Source organism: Xenia sp. Carnegie-2017, unplaced genomic scaffold (assembly GCF_021976095.1).
Source record: "Xenia sp. Carnegie-2017 unplaced genomic scaffold, XeniaSp_v1 HiC_scaffold_4, whole genome shotgun sequence".
Lineage (NCBI taxonomy): Eukaryota > Metazoa > Cnidaria > Anthozoa > Malacalcyonacea > Xeniidae > Xenia > Xenia sp. Carnegie-2017.
In genome coordinates, this window is record NW_025813504.1 from 3,888,290 (window position 1) to 3,905,320 (window position 17,031).

Consider the following 17,031-nt stretch of genomic DNA (forward strand, 5'->3'; position numbering starts at 1 on the left):
ATATGAGCCCGGGTAGCCGGGATTCAGCGAAGTGTTAAATGATTTTGGCAAATGGAAACGATTCAATACTTATCATCAGATAAATCTTCTTCAGCAATTTCAAAATATTAAAATTTTATAAATACGCAAGCATCTAAAATTTTAGTATTACCATTGGAATAACTTGTGGCACTTTACGAACAGTTGTAATCTTTCCGCTGAAAAATTTGCCTCCTTTCAATAACTCAAAATCCTCTCACGTCTCACTGAATTCCGGTTGGATGGGATCATGTAAACAGCCACTTAGAGGTTGCATCCTGCCAGTCCTGCTATATCAAATGAGTGACTATGATGTCATTAGTCTGCTAACATTGCTGAATAGATATTTCATATATCGATATCAAGATATAACATAATTTACATTGCTTCCAGTGAAAAAAGGAGGCTTTATCAATCTATTTTATAATATAGTCAATGCCCACGCGCAGTTGCTACCACAAATAGTAGAGTGCATGATTACACGTTATTTCCAGTTAGAGTGAGTAATATGGTGATCAATATGACAAAACCTATTCAACTCAAATCGTTTTTCCAATTACATTTTAGTGCATGTTTTAGGAAAACAGTCAAAACACAACTAATTGATGTAAGCTTCAGAGGTGTAAAGGTCAAAACTTTACGTCCTGTTAAAGTGATCATGAGAGATTGGCCTGCGATTGGGTGCACAGCTCAATATGGGAAGAGTTCGTCAGCTCGAGGGTTTTCTCTGGGAACTCTGGTTTTCTCCCGTTGGGAAAAGTTGTCAAGAGATGGATCAATATCGGAGTTAGGCCAAACAGCTAAACAAGCTGATGATGTCATCCTGCGTAAAAAAATTGAGAGTGAAAACAAGTTTCGTAAAAATCAACACATTCAGGTGTGAAACATTGATACGATGAAATCTTATTCTTACGATTCATATTTCATTACTACACTTACGTTGTCCACCTATCATACTACGAAACAATGTCCTACTGTGTAGAATAAATAATAATATTGTGATGCACATAAGTATCCCTTTGAGTCTAGGAGACAAATACTGACGTTGGTCATTGTGCTCAAAGAAACACATTTGGGTAATATTTATTCATCGCTAAGGTATGGAAATTTATTTTAATCGATGCGCTAATGAATGGCTTTTTACTCGAATTTCTTGCAATAATCGACCACAATCATCGACCACCATTTGAAATTGAAGACTCCTGTTAATCTGTTACTATGCTTGACATTTTAGATAGTGCATGCTAAAAATATGACTATATTAATTTGATCGTAGTTCGTAACTTGGTAGCTCACAATATCAGCACCATCAGCGCCTTCTATTTTCAATACGTAATAATTAGCATGTATAAAAATGTACTGCAAAGTGAATAATGTTATTGTTAAAATGCGTTTGGAAGCAAAAGGATTAAAGCAAGCGCAGCCTATCTTAATTATAATGCTAAATCAGTTTTTTGAATGAAAAACCATTTAAATAACTGGTAAACATCAGTCCAAAGTCTTGTTTTATCAAAAACGTATGTGCAATATCAAATGACGTCTTAGTGAAGGGGAGGACAAAAAATTTTTATATCATTATGCACTACATAATCGACGCAAAGTGAATTACAGGGTTTATCGAAAAATTGGAATAATTCGGAAAACGTCGTTAAAACCACCAACGCGCAAAATTTGCGAAATATTATCGTGGAAATATTAGCAAACGCAAAAAATCCAAAATGACATTATTGCCGTATCATTTTCATAAGGTATTTTAAAAGTGCTTCGCGGCAACACAATTCTCATTATAAAAATTGTTATTATACGAGACAATTTTGCTGTCAGATCGGCGATTAGAAGTTGAACTATTTATTTTCACAGAAATCGTTTTCAAATTTTGCAGGCTGATGAAATTAGCGACGCTTTTCCAACTCTTGCATGATTTTATGCTCACTGTGTATACTGTAGACAATACTGCTTTGACATCATTCTGTCTGAGGATGACTTTGAAATAAAGTCGAAAATTTATAGTTCACTTCTCGTCTTGTTTTGATGCATATTTTGCAATCCCAAGATGTCTTACTTCTTCGGAATTTGTTTTATACTTTATACTGCTTTGAGTTGGGCTTATGCATGCAATCTTTTTAAGAATAGTCTCATATTCTCATTGATCGATAAAAATAGAAGAAGCATTGTTGAAAGATATGTACTTGATGTCATTGAATGATCGATGAGAGCAAAATGTGATGATTTGCAATGGGAGTGCATAAAATTCTAAAAAAACATGGATTTGAAAATGCAGTATAGTGAAAACGCGGACTTCCATGTTTAATCTTTAAACTTGCCAGTATCGGCGTTTGGCAAAAATCACAGCTTGAAATGTGTACAAACTTTTCAAAAAGTTTGCAAAGTAAAATTTTAAATGTTGGAGGTAGAACAAAAATTTCTTCACAGTTGGCAATTGTGTGCATGAACGAGGTTTCACAGTCAGAACAAGCAGTCATTCTACTCCAGTCTATGCCAAGTACTTTATTGTATCTAAACACGATTTGACGTAAATATGTGCAGTTTTTATTTACGGTTCCTTTAAGTAATATCTTTATCACATACGCCTGAAGGCAGGATTAGCGCAATTACATATTTTAATACCAGTTAAGTGTTGTTTATAAAATATGAGAGAAAAAGATTTTATATAATTCATTCAATAAAATATGAGAGAAAAAGATTTTATATAATTCATTCAAATTAAGCTACGAGTTTCTTTCATTATATTTTCTTTTGTAGAAGTAGTCATACAATTCATTTATTTTTATATCGGCTTTTTGTTAATCAGGATGCACCTCCAAACGTTTCATATAAAAAAGGGCTTTGACCAGTGTCCGTCAAGGGACTCCTATTGGTAAATCAAATATACCAAAGAAATTAGCATGCAAACAGTTGAGGCAGTAGGGTGGCCCACAAGGGCAACGTCAATTTCAAATCATCACACCAAATTCAAATTCATTACTTATCATCATGCATAGTCATCATGCCCGCGCATGACCTCAGCGGCTTTGTTTAAGAACACTCTTACTTCATGTCACGATGCAAATTTGATGCGAAAAACGTGGCAAAAATACACAAATCATAAACAAAAGACGCGTATTTCATTTGGCGACCATCATGTTTAGCAGTCAATGCGGCCATTGCTTAAATGCTCACGTTGATTGCAGGTTTTTCCCAATTGTGGAAAAGGTAAACTTGTACAGAAACTATTGATAAACTTAGTCTTTCACAGTTTTAGATACGAATATTGATGAGATTTAAATTGACGGAAAAATATTGGGTGATGAGTCCTATAAATATCAGTGCAATTGTTATAATGCTACTATGTCTTTAACTGCATGCGAATGACATTCTGAGAATGGAATTTACTACTTCATTACTAGCATGAACTATGTGGCTTTGATAATGACATATTTCAACTTCTTCCATTTGACTGATCAAACAAAACTTCTGATTATTATAGCATGAGTATGTGAATGTGAGATTATTTTAAATTTGTTTTCCTATTATTCTGTATTCTCCAGCTCAATCTAATGTAGATGTATTTGGTCAAACCACCAAATCTGAGCAGATAAAATCAGGTGAACTGAGATAATTTTTGATTTTGAAGTTTAAACTAACTAAATGAATACAAAACCTCATTTTTATCAGAAAGAAATCAATAAAAACATTTAATGATTACCAAAGAACTAAAGGGTCTCAATAGAAATCTACTGTTTCAAAGGGAAGGGATAAAGGGGAAAACCTCTGGCAAGACTGTTAAAATGTCTATAGGTCTGTTTGAATTCAATAAAAAAGAAAAAAGCTCAAAACCAGAACGTGGAAAACGAATGGCACTGGATGTGTCACATGAAGCATCTTACAAAGAAATGGTGAAAAATGCAACAACAAAGTGGAAAGCATTTCATAGCAATCTCTACGATGATGAAGAAGAATACATGCTCCTTTTTGAAGTTGGAAAAGAAGCTCTTTTCTTCCTGGATCAAAAAAGCAGTTTTTTACTTTAGAACAATACAAAGAAGAACTAGGTTGTATTTATGCACAAAACCTGATTTTATTTCACGGGAAGAGGAAGGTTGTAAAAAAAAGCCTCTAAATCCAGGAAGAGATTTCGAAGCGAGTCATCTAGATCTGATGATGAAGATGATGTATTTTTCAATGAAAATCTTCATTTCTGTGAAGATTTCTCACAAGTTAATTCTCAAGTTTTACTGATTCTTGATACAAAGAGGAAATTGCATGGAATGATACCAACCCCGCTAAAACTGGTCAGTATGCTGATGATGATAAAGAAGTGGATGAAAGCACTCATTCCATAATGGTAAATCTGACACCTTCAGGTATCTTAGGCTGGCTTACAGGCCAGACACATCGGTCATTAAATGGTGATGTTTTAAAAATAACTGTCAGATTTGATCATGATTGCCTATCAAGGAATCCTTATCATACTACCTGCTTTCGTATTTTTGAAGCTTGTGGATGTACCATAACAACCCCTGTTGCACACATGAGCAAAACTGGTGATTTTCGGCATCTTTTTTTGCTAGCAATATGTAAGGGTGGTGTTTTTGCAACTCCTTAATTTTACAAAACTAAGTTGTAAACAAGAGAATCATCTGAAACTGTATAATTAACACAGACTATAAGAGTATGGTTTAGTTTACATAACACATTAGTTGATGTTGGTTTTAATTCACAGCAAATTTTTGGCTGTTACTTTAAAATATCGTAAATTTTATAAGATGTCAGCACAGTTATTCAGATATAGTAAACAGAAAATTATATACAATGTTTTTATCAGAAAGATTCCAAAAACTTTAGATTTACTGATGTTAAATAACCATGTTAACTTAACAATTAAAATAAAATTTTTGTAAAATGAAATGCTCAATTTCAGCTTTTTTGTAATAACAGTCGTTTTGCAATATTCTGTCATCAAATGCAGACTGGAAAAGAAAATCCGTTCAAACAGGTATAAAATCAATGGTCTTTTGCTGTGTAAATTAATTCGTTGTAAAGAATCAAGGCTTGTCTCCAGTCTAAAGGCAGCTCTAAGCCTGCTTCATCCATGACATGTACAAAGTACTCTTCGTATTCGCTTTTGTTTTCATCAAGATAATTAGTCTGTATAACCTGCTCACACTTTTAATGACTTACAGGTTGAAGAAAATCTTCTGAATTATGCCTCTCAGGAAGGTAATATAATTCATTCGGCCTTCCTGGTATGGTGTCAAACCATGATCTTCTTATATAATGTGTATTCCAATGATCTTTTACATGATTCAAGTCTTGTTGAATGAGACTTGAAAAACAAAACCATAGGCATTCCATTTCCAGTTCATTTTCAGATGAAACAACTTCCTGATCCATCAAGTCTTTAAAAAAGTTGATCCACCAGTTTGCTCCGCTTCTTCTAAAGTAAGGCCACCACCTTTCAATTCTTTGATTGTGTTGAGATGTACCATACACATGAGACAGGTCATCATTTGTAAAGTAACATTGTGCAGCTGTAACAAGGCCATTTTCGGTTCTCAGGTCAGCTCGTACCTTTTTAGGGCACCCATGGCAGGACATGACTAAGTTTAAGAAAAGTTTAAGTTTCGCTTGTGGATTATTGTTTGACTTAGTCAAATGCAGCCATAACATTTTACGACTGAAACCATAATGGGGAAACCAAACGGTTTCAGTTTGTCATATTCATCCAAGTGCCAACAAAAATTTGAACCCGGATTTACATAAACTCTCTGCCTTAAACGATGAGCTCGTTTTGTTTCACAACCCTCAGTATCTAATTCTTTTAACAACTTTTTTCCTCTGTATCATATATCCTTCCCTGCTAAGAATATGCCACATTCCCATACACCCACTTATAAAACCTGGTCTACTAAGTTCGCGCATAATTCTTTCTCTTACTTTCAACTCATTGTATTTCCTCAATTTTCGAGAGAGTCCAAATGTTTTCAAGCGGTTCTTCAAAGTTCGAACACAAATATGGACGTCATGAAATTTCGCCAAAAAATTCTGTTATCGTGTCGTATTTATAGCCTTGTTTAAAGTAATACTTGATTGCTACAACCTCACAACACAATTTAATTCCGCACTGACTACAAAATTTATCCCGAAGTGCGACTTGAGCATCGCAAGAATGACAATTTGCCATTTTGAAATCAACAAGAGATTTAACTTAACAATAAAATAACAAGCAACATAAAGTACTGATCACATATGGGCCTAGCACGAATCGAAATTTTGAATTTGGCGTGATTAATTTGAATTTGGTGTGATGAATTTCAATTTAGTGTGATGAATTAGAATTTAGTGTGATGAATTTAATTTCAGTGTAATGATTTGAGATCGACGTTGCCGTTGCGGGCCACCGTAAGGCAGAGTTGCTACTTGCTGTATATATGAAGGCAATATTTGTGTTGAATTATGTTAAGATGACCGTTGCTAAATGTGGAAATCTGACCTTTGACGATGTTTAATTCCCACCCACGCAATGGGACTGTTCTTAGTACGTGTTGTAGTTTTTATGGAATCGCACGTATATATTCCTTACAACACTATGTTTTAATTGGGGTTTTTGGTCGCAGACAGTAAAATTTACAACATTCAAGTCAAGATAAGCTTGTCAATATAAAACGAAAGTAATATTGCATCCTAACATACCATAAATCGACGTTAAAAACAGTTATTCTGAATCAAGAAATGCATTATATTTGCAATAGTATAGATATCTTATTTAAATCAACATGTGAGTGCGTACCAGCATCTTAGGATATTAAACTCAACATTTTTCTTGCAGATCTTCCACTAGAAGCAAAAATGACTACGTTCAGTGTGGTGGATTATGTTTTATTTGCTTTGATGTTATGTATCAGTGGAGCCATCGGCGTTTACCACGTTATCCGCAACAAGAACGAGGAAGAACAGTCTTTTCTATTAGCAAATCAGAATATTTCGCTTATTCCGATCGCCATTTCACTCTTTGTGACATTTCTCTCCGCTATTGGAATCCTAGGCTTCACAGGCGAAGTCTATACATTTGGGTTTTCCTACATATTATTTTTTTTAGCATACATTTGTGTTTTTTTTATATCCACCTTTCTTTACATACCGGTGTTTTACAAACTGAAAGTTATTAGCACAAATGAGGTAGGTTCTTCAACGATGATAAAGTGCAGTTGATTGATAAAAATTAATCGAAAAGAGGAAAAATATTAACCTAATGGAAGCACTTATTGGTTTTGGAAAAAAGTTTTTTATTTTACATTTTAAATGACATGTTACAATCTTAAAGAATTAAAGTAGCCACACCAAAAAAACCTAGTAGCTATTCTCTCTTCCATCTAAATGTTTCTGCTGCAATTTCTTGGTAGAAATTCGTGTTATTTTTTAATCATTTCTTAATCGTTTTCATTCTATATAGTATCTCGAAAAACGTTTTACACTAGGAGTACGACTCATGGGTTCAATATTGTTTATCATCACATGCGTAAGTAAAAAATTAAAACAGTACGAGATAAAAATTAAAACTGAAACATAAAAGCTTTTGCGAGTGCCAAATATAGTACTTTATTAAAACACAAAACAATTAACCCCGGTAAATAATTTTTCGTTTTACTAGTGTTGTATAATTTAGGATATTTCATTTATATTTTTTATTGCATGCCAGATTTTATAAGTTCCCATGCAGAGTTTTATGTGTGCCAAAATTATAATTAAATTAGGGTGTATATACTTAACACTTCCTAAGTATTTTCTCTCTTAATTAATTCATGTTGTAGTAGTGCACGTAAGTCACGAAATGTAAACATATAAATAGACTCAAATTTGTAATAGTCGGAGAGATTGTGTAGATTGTTCATTGCTAATAAACTCCATAAAACAAACCGAATCAGAGTGCAGATCAATTTTCTGGACGAACTCAGTAAATTCTGCGACAACTAGGTACAATAGCCTTTGTTGTTACGAATTTTTAAAAAACATGTTTTGTACAAACAAATGCAGCCGTAATTGACATAATACGTTTGATCGCGACAAATTGAGCACAGTTTCATTTATTGATGTGCAAATATATGTACATGCTATTTACTGGCTGAGAATTCTATACTGAACCTTAAGGGTAAATAGCGTTTTTTTCCAAATATTTATAACTGAAAAATTTGAGTTGTTAAATGGCCAATATGGCTTGTTGACAATAAAATTAACTTGCTTTTTACAAAGTTCACTTCTTTTGGATGGCAAAATTCTTTGCGGTATAATACATTTCGGTTTCTTCTTAAACAGTTTAAATGGCTCATAAATCAATAATAAAAATTCTAACTTTATTTTGCAAACAAATAAACATTGCAAAAAAATAACACTTCTGGACAACGGTCAAGATATCTTTAAAAGCTGCCCACTGTTGCAGCAATTTACATTTGTAAGCACCTTAGAACAAATCCTTTGCTAAAATTATATTTTTAGAAGTTCAAAACCAACAGTGTCTTCTTAAAAGTATACTTTGAATTTAAAATTGAGGAGTTTTAATGCATTTTGACGAACACTGGTTCCGCTACTGGGATAAATAAATAAAAAAATAAATCTTATCCTTATTTCTATTATAACACATACATACAAACCAAAAAGCTTATGTCACAATTGAAGTTGATTTAATCATGACATGTTTGCATTGGCGTCAATCCTGTGTTAATTGGTGGGGACCACATTCATATATTCTTCTATGCTTGGCTAATTTCTTTTCAAAACATGCTCACTTCCAAAGAAATTAGCCAGGCATAACAAAATTTATGAATATGGTCCCCCATTATCGCAGGATTGACGCCTATGCATGTTTGGCGAAATAAACACATTCCTAGCACTCCTTTGTAAACAAATACTGATTTATTTACATGCTCATTGCTATCATTATTGCAAAATTAAACAGTATTTCAAATGTTCGATTAAAGATAGTTTGACTTAAATGTATACCTTAATTTTTTTAATCTTGAAATCAGGAATTTAAGTGCCATTTGATAACAAAGTTTTTTCAGGCTTAAGTCACAGTCCTTTGAACAGTACACCTTTACAAATGTATTAATAACTTTTGCTTATATAATCACAGAAGTAGCTACTTATGCAAAAGTTTTAACATGCAATTAATATTAACTACTGTTCATATACTAATTTTTCAGATCACTAAATTCAAAATACTAGATTCAATCTCTCGAAGAAATATATGTATCAATTTCTAAGCAAATCAATGCAATCTTGTGTTCAGCAAATCTCGTGTCAAAAAAGTGCGCAAGCTTTTCTAAACTATGATTGCAACCAATAGCCATCCTGAGAATAATGTTTGGTGGGAGGAGAATGAGGGGGTTATTGATGCATTCAGTCGTGTCCTAATGATTTCTATTAAAATAAATTGCTTGATTCCTTTAGTAAACTGGTTTTTAAAGAACTCAGTGTGGTGAAGGTTTTTCAAAAAGTTCTTCTTTTTGAGTTGCACCTGTACTTTTATTATTATTTATTTTTAAGTTGAAGTGACTTTCATTAATATTTACACATGCATTCAAAACAATTTTTTCATAATTATATGAATGCGGCTTATGTAGAAAAAGTGAGAACACTATAGAAACAATTGAAGTTAATTTAATCAATTCAGTCAATTTATTTCTTCTCTCAGACTTTCTACCTTGCAATTGGTTTATTTGCACCAGCCCTAGCTATGGATGCAGGTATACTTGTGAAAGATAATCAAGTCTTTTGCAGATAAAACACTGATTGGGCCCTCTCTTCTTTCAGTTTCAGATCTGCCGATAGTCGTGTCTGTTGTTATAACTGGTTTTGTATGCATTTTTTATACAAGTTTGGTAAGAGTGAATAATATCACCCAATTTATTCCGAAATGAGTCGAAAAGTTGGTGCTAAATGTATTGAAGTCTTGTGCGAATACCTACTAAAGTAGAAGTAGAATTTCACTGTTGATCACGGAAAGCTGCTGATGTGGATTTATTCACTTCATAGGGGGGCTTCAGAGCAGTTGTTTGGGCTGATGTATTTCAAGGCTTTGTTATCGTCGTTGGGATGATTGCAATATTTATAACTGGACTACTGGAAGTGGGTGGATTTAGAAATGTTTGGCGGATCAACAAAGAAATGAAACGGCTAGAAGTGTTTAAGTAAGAAGTTGGAAAATTTAAAGGCAGTAATTGCTAACTTTTGTAAAATTGTATACCTTTCCACATATCAAACGCAGTAACAGCATAATTAGGTTTTGGGTCTTTAGCATATCTCCACATTCTCACTTTGCTAAAAATTTGAACTTTTTGATGCATGAAATCAACTGAAGCAATGCATGTATCTTTTTATCACACGCCTCAGAATCGTATACTGATTTTTAAGTGTTAACAAGTCTAAAATTAATTATATCAATTAATAAAGGGTTTTGCTTAGTTTTACAACAAATCAAAAGTAAAGTAAGCCGTTTATTATCCCTGCTATGCAAATTACTTTGTGTTCAATCAATGGAAAAACAATGAATAGAATTAATTTTCAACACAAGAGCATTTAAGGACCTGTTTACATGAATCCGGCAAACCGAGTTTTAGTGAGATGTGACATCATTTCGCTGTATTGAAATGAGTCAAAACTTCAAGCCTAAAAATTACAACTGTTTATTAAGCGCCACAAGTCATTCCTGTTGTAATTTTCAAATTAGGCCAAATTGGTTGTTGTAATTTTAAAAGTTTTGTGTAGTTATCAAACCAGAATATGGTGAAATTGCCAGAGAAGATTTATCTGATGATGAGTATTGAACGTTTCCATTTACCAAAATTATTTAACGCTTGACTGAATCCCGGCTACCCGGGCTCATGTAATCAGCCCCTAAATCAAGTTGTGACAAATGTATATATATAAACATCGTGTTTTGCATTCCTTTCATTATTCAGTTTTGATCCAGATCCCACAACTCGCACGACATTTTGGACATTGTTTGTGGGAGGAACTTTTACTTTACTTTTCCCGTGGTCCGTGAGTCAGCTATCAGTACAAAGATTTTGGCCTCAAAATCTTTAAAATGTGCTAAACAGTAAGTGAGAATTTCTTATCATGTCACGACATATACGGAATAGACTTGCCTTTTTAAAGATTTTTTTCTGGCACACAGCATTTATTAATACTCGCAATCCCATGATATATAATACGCTTGTAACATTGTCATTATTGGGGTACCTATTCATTGGTTGACTCATTTTGACATTGAAACTTGATATTATTATGGTAACCGAAAATGTATGAAAAACTGAGAAAGAATCTTATTCGCAAAATTGTCTTTATTACCTGATGACCTAAACAGCTAATCATTTCATAGAGCAATGTTTATATGTACTGCTGCCACAGTGATTTTCACCGCTTTTTGCTGTATCGATGGTCTTATTATTTTCGCTGTTTACCACAACTGTGATCCAGCAAGAAACAAACAGATAGCAACAAATGATCAGGTACGTTATACATACCAATTGAAATTAATTATGAGCTGTTTTATTTAAAATATTGAATGTTACTGAACGTAGAAGAGGCCGTAACTTTATCAGTACATTCGTGACCACTAAATAAACTTAGGGATACCGTAATCTGTTTTTTGATAAATTAATCAATTTCAAAGTGCACGACGTTAAAGTACGAAAACTTATGCTTTTTGTAGATTTTACCGTACTTCGTTGTCGATAAGCTGGGACATCTTACCGGTGTACCTGGGCTGTTTATTTCAGCAATTTTTAGTGGAGCATTAAGGTAAATCTTTTGATATAGTCAAGGAATAAAATAACATGTTGTTCCGCTCCTTTCCCAATCAAGTGTATATTGTTAGGAAACTATTGATGTAATTGCTTTTTCTCTTGTCAGACAGTATTGCACTTCAACATATAATATGCTCGTCACGACTTATGCTAAGCATTTTTTAAATATACGCAAGTAAAAATGCTTAGAAGCGTATTACAACGTTTTTGCTTCAGTCAAACTAGTATAAAAACTCAACCTGATGTAAAAATTATCTTCGAAAGTGGCTCTTTGAGATACATCTTAAGAGGATTTCTTGTTACGTGGACTTAAATGTTTAAGTCAAGCGTTTGTTATTCTATGATTCAGACAATTGATACTGGATAAACTGGTTTGTTTCTGTGTGAATTATTTTGAAATGTTTACATTTGACTTCAGCTAATACATACAGGACAGTATTACTCGTAAATTTGATAAATGCATGTATGCTGTTACCAATAAAGTTTAATTCTGTTGATATATCTCCCATAAATAAGAAAAGTCTTTCACGCAATTAAAACCTTTTGCTGCTGTATCATAATTAAAACAAATTTTCATAAATGTTCTGACTTGAATTTACTCCCTCATATGACTTCAGTCAGTATAGTTTTCATTAAAAGGACCTCTTAAAAGTTGTGTTTATAGCTTACTGTGAGATGGATTCCTTTAGAAGATATTCATGTGATAACTATTAATTGAAATGGGCGTTTTGCTCTATGTAGAACTAACTTGACATATTTTAATTTTTAAATCCGTAGCTATATGTGACTCAAACTTTCAGAGAAAAATTTCTAACTATTTATGATAATGTGCTTGTTGAGAAAATCATCATTCCTAAATAACAAGAAAAGTCATTCAAGTTCAACATCTATCAAAATTTTTCTATCCTTTTTTTCTTTTGTCTAGAGCTACACAGCTAATAAATTTATCCCAGTGACAAGTTTAATCATCGTGTCAAAAATGGAGTGAAATAATATCTTAGCAAATGCATTCAATAACCTCAAGATATAATCATTTTATATTTTATTTCTAGTACGATCTCATCTGGTATCAACTCGGTAACTGCTGTTATTTTGGAGGACATTGTTAAGAAAATAAACAAAAACATCTCAGATTTCAGAGCAACGTGCATTTCTCGCATCATTAGTAAGTATTTTTATAAATTAAATTTTTTTCAAAGCTTTTTTAAGCAGTTGATTAGAGTTTTGGATGCGTCAATTAAATGTTGAAGTGAAAGCAAGACCATGAATTCTTTCACGAGTAACACTCTCATTTCTACATTTCTACATTTGTTTTCACAGGTGCAGTGTATGGAATTGTAGTGATTTTAGGAGCAATTTGCTTGATTTATTCCAATGCACCATTGTTGGTTCAGGTATTTTTGAATTTTCATTTTATTGCTTAAAAAATTACGGAATCATTGCTGGGATATTATAACAGTCATTTCTTGGATCTATTATCATTTTAAAACTCATCAAAAGTAGCTTGATTTTTAAAATTTTTTAAAAGTTCTTTGTACCAGGACCTGTTTAAAAACTGCTAGTGTTTAGGCAGCAATTGCATCCAGAGCTCGTCATTTTGTTGAACAGTTCAACAGCACTATACTGTGCTTCAACTACAACACATTTCTATAAAAATTTTCCGCTTCTTATTTTGTCCACAATGAATGTTATATTTGCATAACAAAAGAGAACATGTCAATGCTTTAAAGTAATAAGTTTTTTTTGAAATGCATGTATTTGAAAAAACCAGTGATTGGCCATTTATTCAGAGATAGCCATACAACGCTAATAGTGCTAAGGAATTACACTTAATCGGATTGAAATACAAAGTACTATATTTTTTAGTTTAAGGTAAGTATCATAGAAATTTATACAATTAGATTATGGAAGCTGTATGTGGTTGTGTATGTGTTTTGTAATTTTGATAACATCTTGTACAGTCTTTGGAAATATAAAATATATAATCATAAGTTGCAGATTTGAAGAGTAAACAGTATTTAAATAATAATTTATGATTGCATTTATTTCGAATGAATTTTTCTTGTAATTTTAAAAACAATTTTATCTCATTTAGTTAACAGGAAGCTTAATTGGCATCACTGCTGGACCACTATTGGGACTGTTTACTTTAGGAATGTTATCCAAAAAAGCCACTTGGAAGGTTAGCTGTAATTATTGTATTAAATGCACATGAGAAATATGTTGCCATTTTCCAAGTACGTTGTAAGCTGTTCAAATTCCTTTTCCAGCCGACAATTTCAAAAAATACTTTAAATCGTGTCTCTTGCTTTTATAAATCGAATCTTTTTGAGTGTGTTTTTTATTTGTAAGCAGCAAGCCTGTAAAATAATGTAGTATTCAAACAACATGAAACTATCAAGATTGTGAAGTAAATTACAAACATGATCAAAAAATTTGTTATCAATAAACTAGCTATAGGGTACTGCAAGAAGTATTAATTTTTAGTTGACTAATTTAACATGTATTCATCTAATTTGGCTTATTTTTCTTTGTATTTCCTTATACTTTTTAAAACAAATGTTGATTCCATTGGTTAATTAGCGCATTACGGTATTTTTTTAAATATGCAGCAATTTAGATCATATACTTATGCTTGAAGCTCATCATCTATTAGATTTTCTCATGGACACATTGCATTGACAAAACGTCTGGTCAAAACGTTTCTAGATCATTTAATTAAAAATATACTGATGTTTGCAATATTATTTGTGTTACTTTCTATAATATGCATAATTTTTATTTCCTCCCATTCTTTGACTTAATAATTAATAGATACGTTTTACTTTAATTTAGGGAGCGTACATTGGTACTGTAAGCTCGCTAATATTTGTTGGATGGATTTACGTTGGTAGCATTTATTACCCTCCCATCAGTGAAAGACCTCCAGTATCAATTGATGGTTGCGATGTTGGAAATGTATTCAATGGTACAAATGGGTTGAGAAACAAAATTTCTCCTTTCAAAAATATGACCGTATCTTACAGGTATGAATGATAAGTTTTTACGTAATAAATAGTTAAACTTGAAATTTGAAAGTAGTATGATGTATAATGTTATTGTTGGTTAAAAAACGTAAAATTATTTGAACCATTAAGATATTGCAAAATCTTTCCTACATGTCGGAAAGAACTAACTGCTTAGCTGCGTCTAACAAGCGATTAAGTAAAAAAAAGCGATTGGACATGACTTACATTGTGATTTAGTAGTATAAAACATAAAAAAATATATGCTATCTTGTGTCATTAAACAAAAAGAATACCGAATACTTTAAATGATAAAAAGATGCTTAATATTGTCTTAAATCTTTTTCTTTTTTGCATTACTTCTTAATTTATATAACATACAAGTTTGCAGCATGTTTTACTGATAAAACTAAAAAGCTTGCGATTGAAGTATTGTAATTTTGATACATTTATTTCTTTTATAAATGCAAATATGTATCGGACAAAATTAGGTGAGGAGAATGAGTCTGTGAAACACTGCTGACATTCTCATCCGAATCTTGCTATAGCTGGCTAAATGCTATGATGGTATCCATGTTTGTCAGAAAAAACTGATAAAATATAGTCATTTGGAAGAGATTTTACGTTCAGACAATACATTAACTGTCTGCTAGCTGTTTTTATCCTTTGATTTGTTCATAGCCTAAAATTTCCAAGCAAAAGATTAGATAACTCTTATAATGAGCCTATATTTTGTATTTTCAACTTACCTCAAGTTGCATGTAGATTTTTATTAACACAAACAACGCCAAGAAAATAAAAGCGGAGTAATTGTTGCACAAAATATAAATCATAAATATGTGGGACATCTGTAATCGTTTTAATATTTTTGAGTCGCTATTAATTCCAGCAGCATCATAATAGAGCAATTGTTTACAGGAACTTCATGTCGGAATGAAAGTGTCTTTCTATAGTCTTAGCTAGTTTGTTTCCAATGTAAATTTTTTTTAATTTAATGAATGTAAAACAATCTTCTAACCCAAAAGTTTAAACTCCATTGTTAGCTTCCACGTTTAAGCCACATATTCTTTCATTCATGCCAGCGTAAAAATGTTTGATTTATATAAATTCGTCTTATTTTAACAATTTTTTCTCTAAGAAACCCTTTGGCGAAGTTTTACGGGCTGTCCTTTTTCTACTACGGTGCTGTCGGCTTGTTTGTGACGATAATAATTGGCTACGTGTTCAGTGTTATCTTAGGTAAGTCATTAAGCAAATTATATTTTCCAACAGTGCTGGTTTTTGTCTTTCTCATAAATTGAAAAAGATTCATTTCTATGGTAAATCTCATTGTAAAATACTCAGCTGTTGTTTTTGAATATATTTTAAGCATTCGTCTTTGAGTATTTCGTTGTCCCGCGTAACGAGAGGTTCTCACATTGATGTAGAAGTCGATGTCATTTGAGTGCATGTGTGTACTGCAGAAATGTCAAGCAATGATAATAATATAATCATGAAGTAGTATTTAGAGTGGTATATGACAATGTTCTTACACATTTTTGATATTCACTAATTGCAGCAATCTGGGATGAAGAACAAGTTATCATGGATGATGATCTTTTGTTTGAGTTCCACAATCTATTTAAAAGGAAAACGGAGAAAATGATACCACGTGAATATGAAGAAAGCCTCGTAAAAACAAGCCGTCTTTAAGTATGATTGCATTTCAAGCACTCATTTAATGTTTAAAACAGAATGTAAAATTCCTTAATGGATGGTTGCATCAGTGCTATATGCAGCTAAGAATTGATCTTAATGCCGGGCTGCATTAGTCTAGAATATCAAGGATTGTTTGTAATGCTTTCAGAATTTATGGTAACACAATAGTTTTGTTTTAAGAAGTAAAAGGTAAGAAATTCTTTCTCTTGGAAAGATATTAGATTTTTTTATTTCTCACTTGTATCTCTATATATTTCTCGGGTAGTTTGCCAAGCATATGTTTTTGTATTATGTTGATTAATTGCTTATTTTGCAGCTGTCTTAGCTATTTTTAGTATGATAATTTGTAATTCTGTAATTGTTCCTTATGATTTATAGTGGTTATAAATTAACTGTAGTGGTCGACGTCTCATATGCTGTTTTATGGTCGTTATATAAATAGCCATAGAAATCACTTATGAAATGCATTCACGTATATTTCAAATATTAAAAGTACTAAAAAC

At 32.3% G+C, this 17,031-nt stretch overlaps 1 protein-coding gene across 1 annotated transcript; it reads left to right on the top strand.

Annotated features, from left to right (window-relative positions):
- The first annotated feature begins 997 nt into the window (after positions 1-997).
- Positions 998-16,741, top strand: LOC124455877 (sodium-coupled monocarboxylate transporter 1-like). The gene is made up of 16 exons (XM_047006489.1): positions 998-1,116; positions 6,848-7,197; positions 7,472-7,537; positions 9,710-9,761; positions 9,829-9,896; positions 10,051-10,205; positions 10,977-11,073; positions 11,176-11,255; positions 11,399-11,528; positions 11,732-11,820; positions 12,878-12,990; positions 13,146-13,219; positions 13,921-14,007; positions 14,661-14,851; positions 15,969-16,069; positions 16,389-16,741. The coding sequence occupies exons 2-16, from the start codon at positions 6,868-6,870 to the stop codon at positions 16,520-16,522; spliced, it is 1,767 nt and encodes a 588-aa protein (XP_046862445.1). The 5' UTR covers positions 998-1,116; positions 6,848-6,867; the 3' UTR covers positions 16,523-16,741.
- Positions 16,742-17,031: the final 290 nt, after the last annotated feature.

Excerpts from the sequence above, each read along its gene's own strand:
- LOC124455877 (XM_047006489.1), top strand. The coding sequence starts at position 6,868 with ATGACTACGTTCAGTGTGGTGGATTATGTTTTATTTGCTTTGATGTTA. Across the intron at positions 12,991-13,145 it reads GTGCATTTCTCGCATCATTA|GTGCAGTGTATGGAATTGTA; the intron begins GTAAGTATTTTT and ends TTGTTTTCACAG. Across the intron at positions 14,008-14,660 it reads CCAAAAAAGCCACTTGGAAG|GGAGCGTACATTGGTACTGT; the intron begins GTTAGCTGTAAT and ends ACTTTAATTTAG.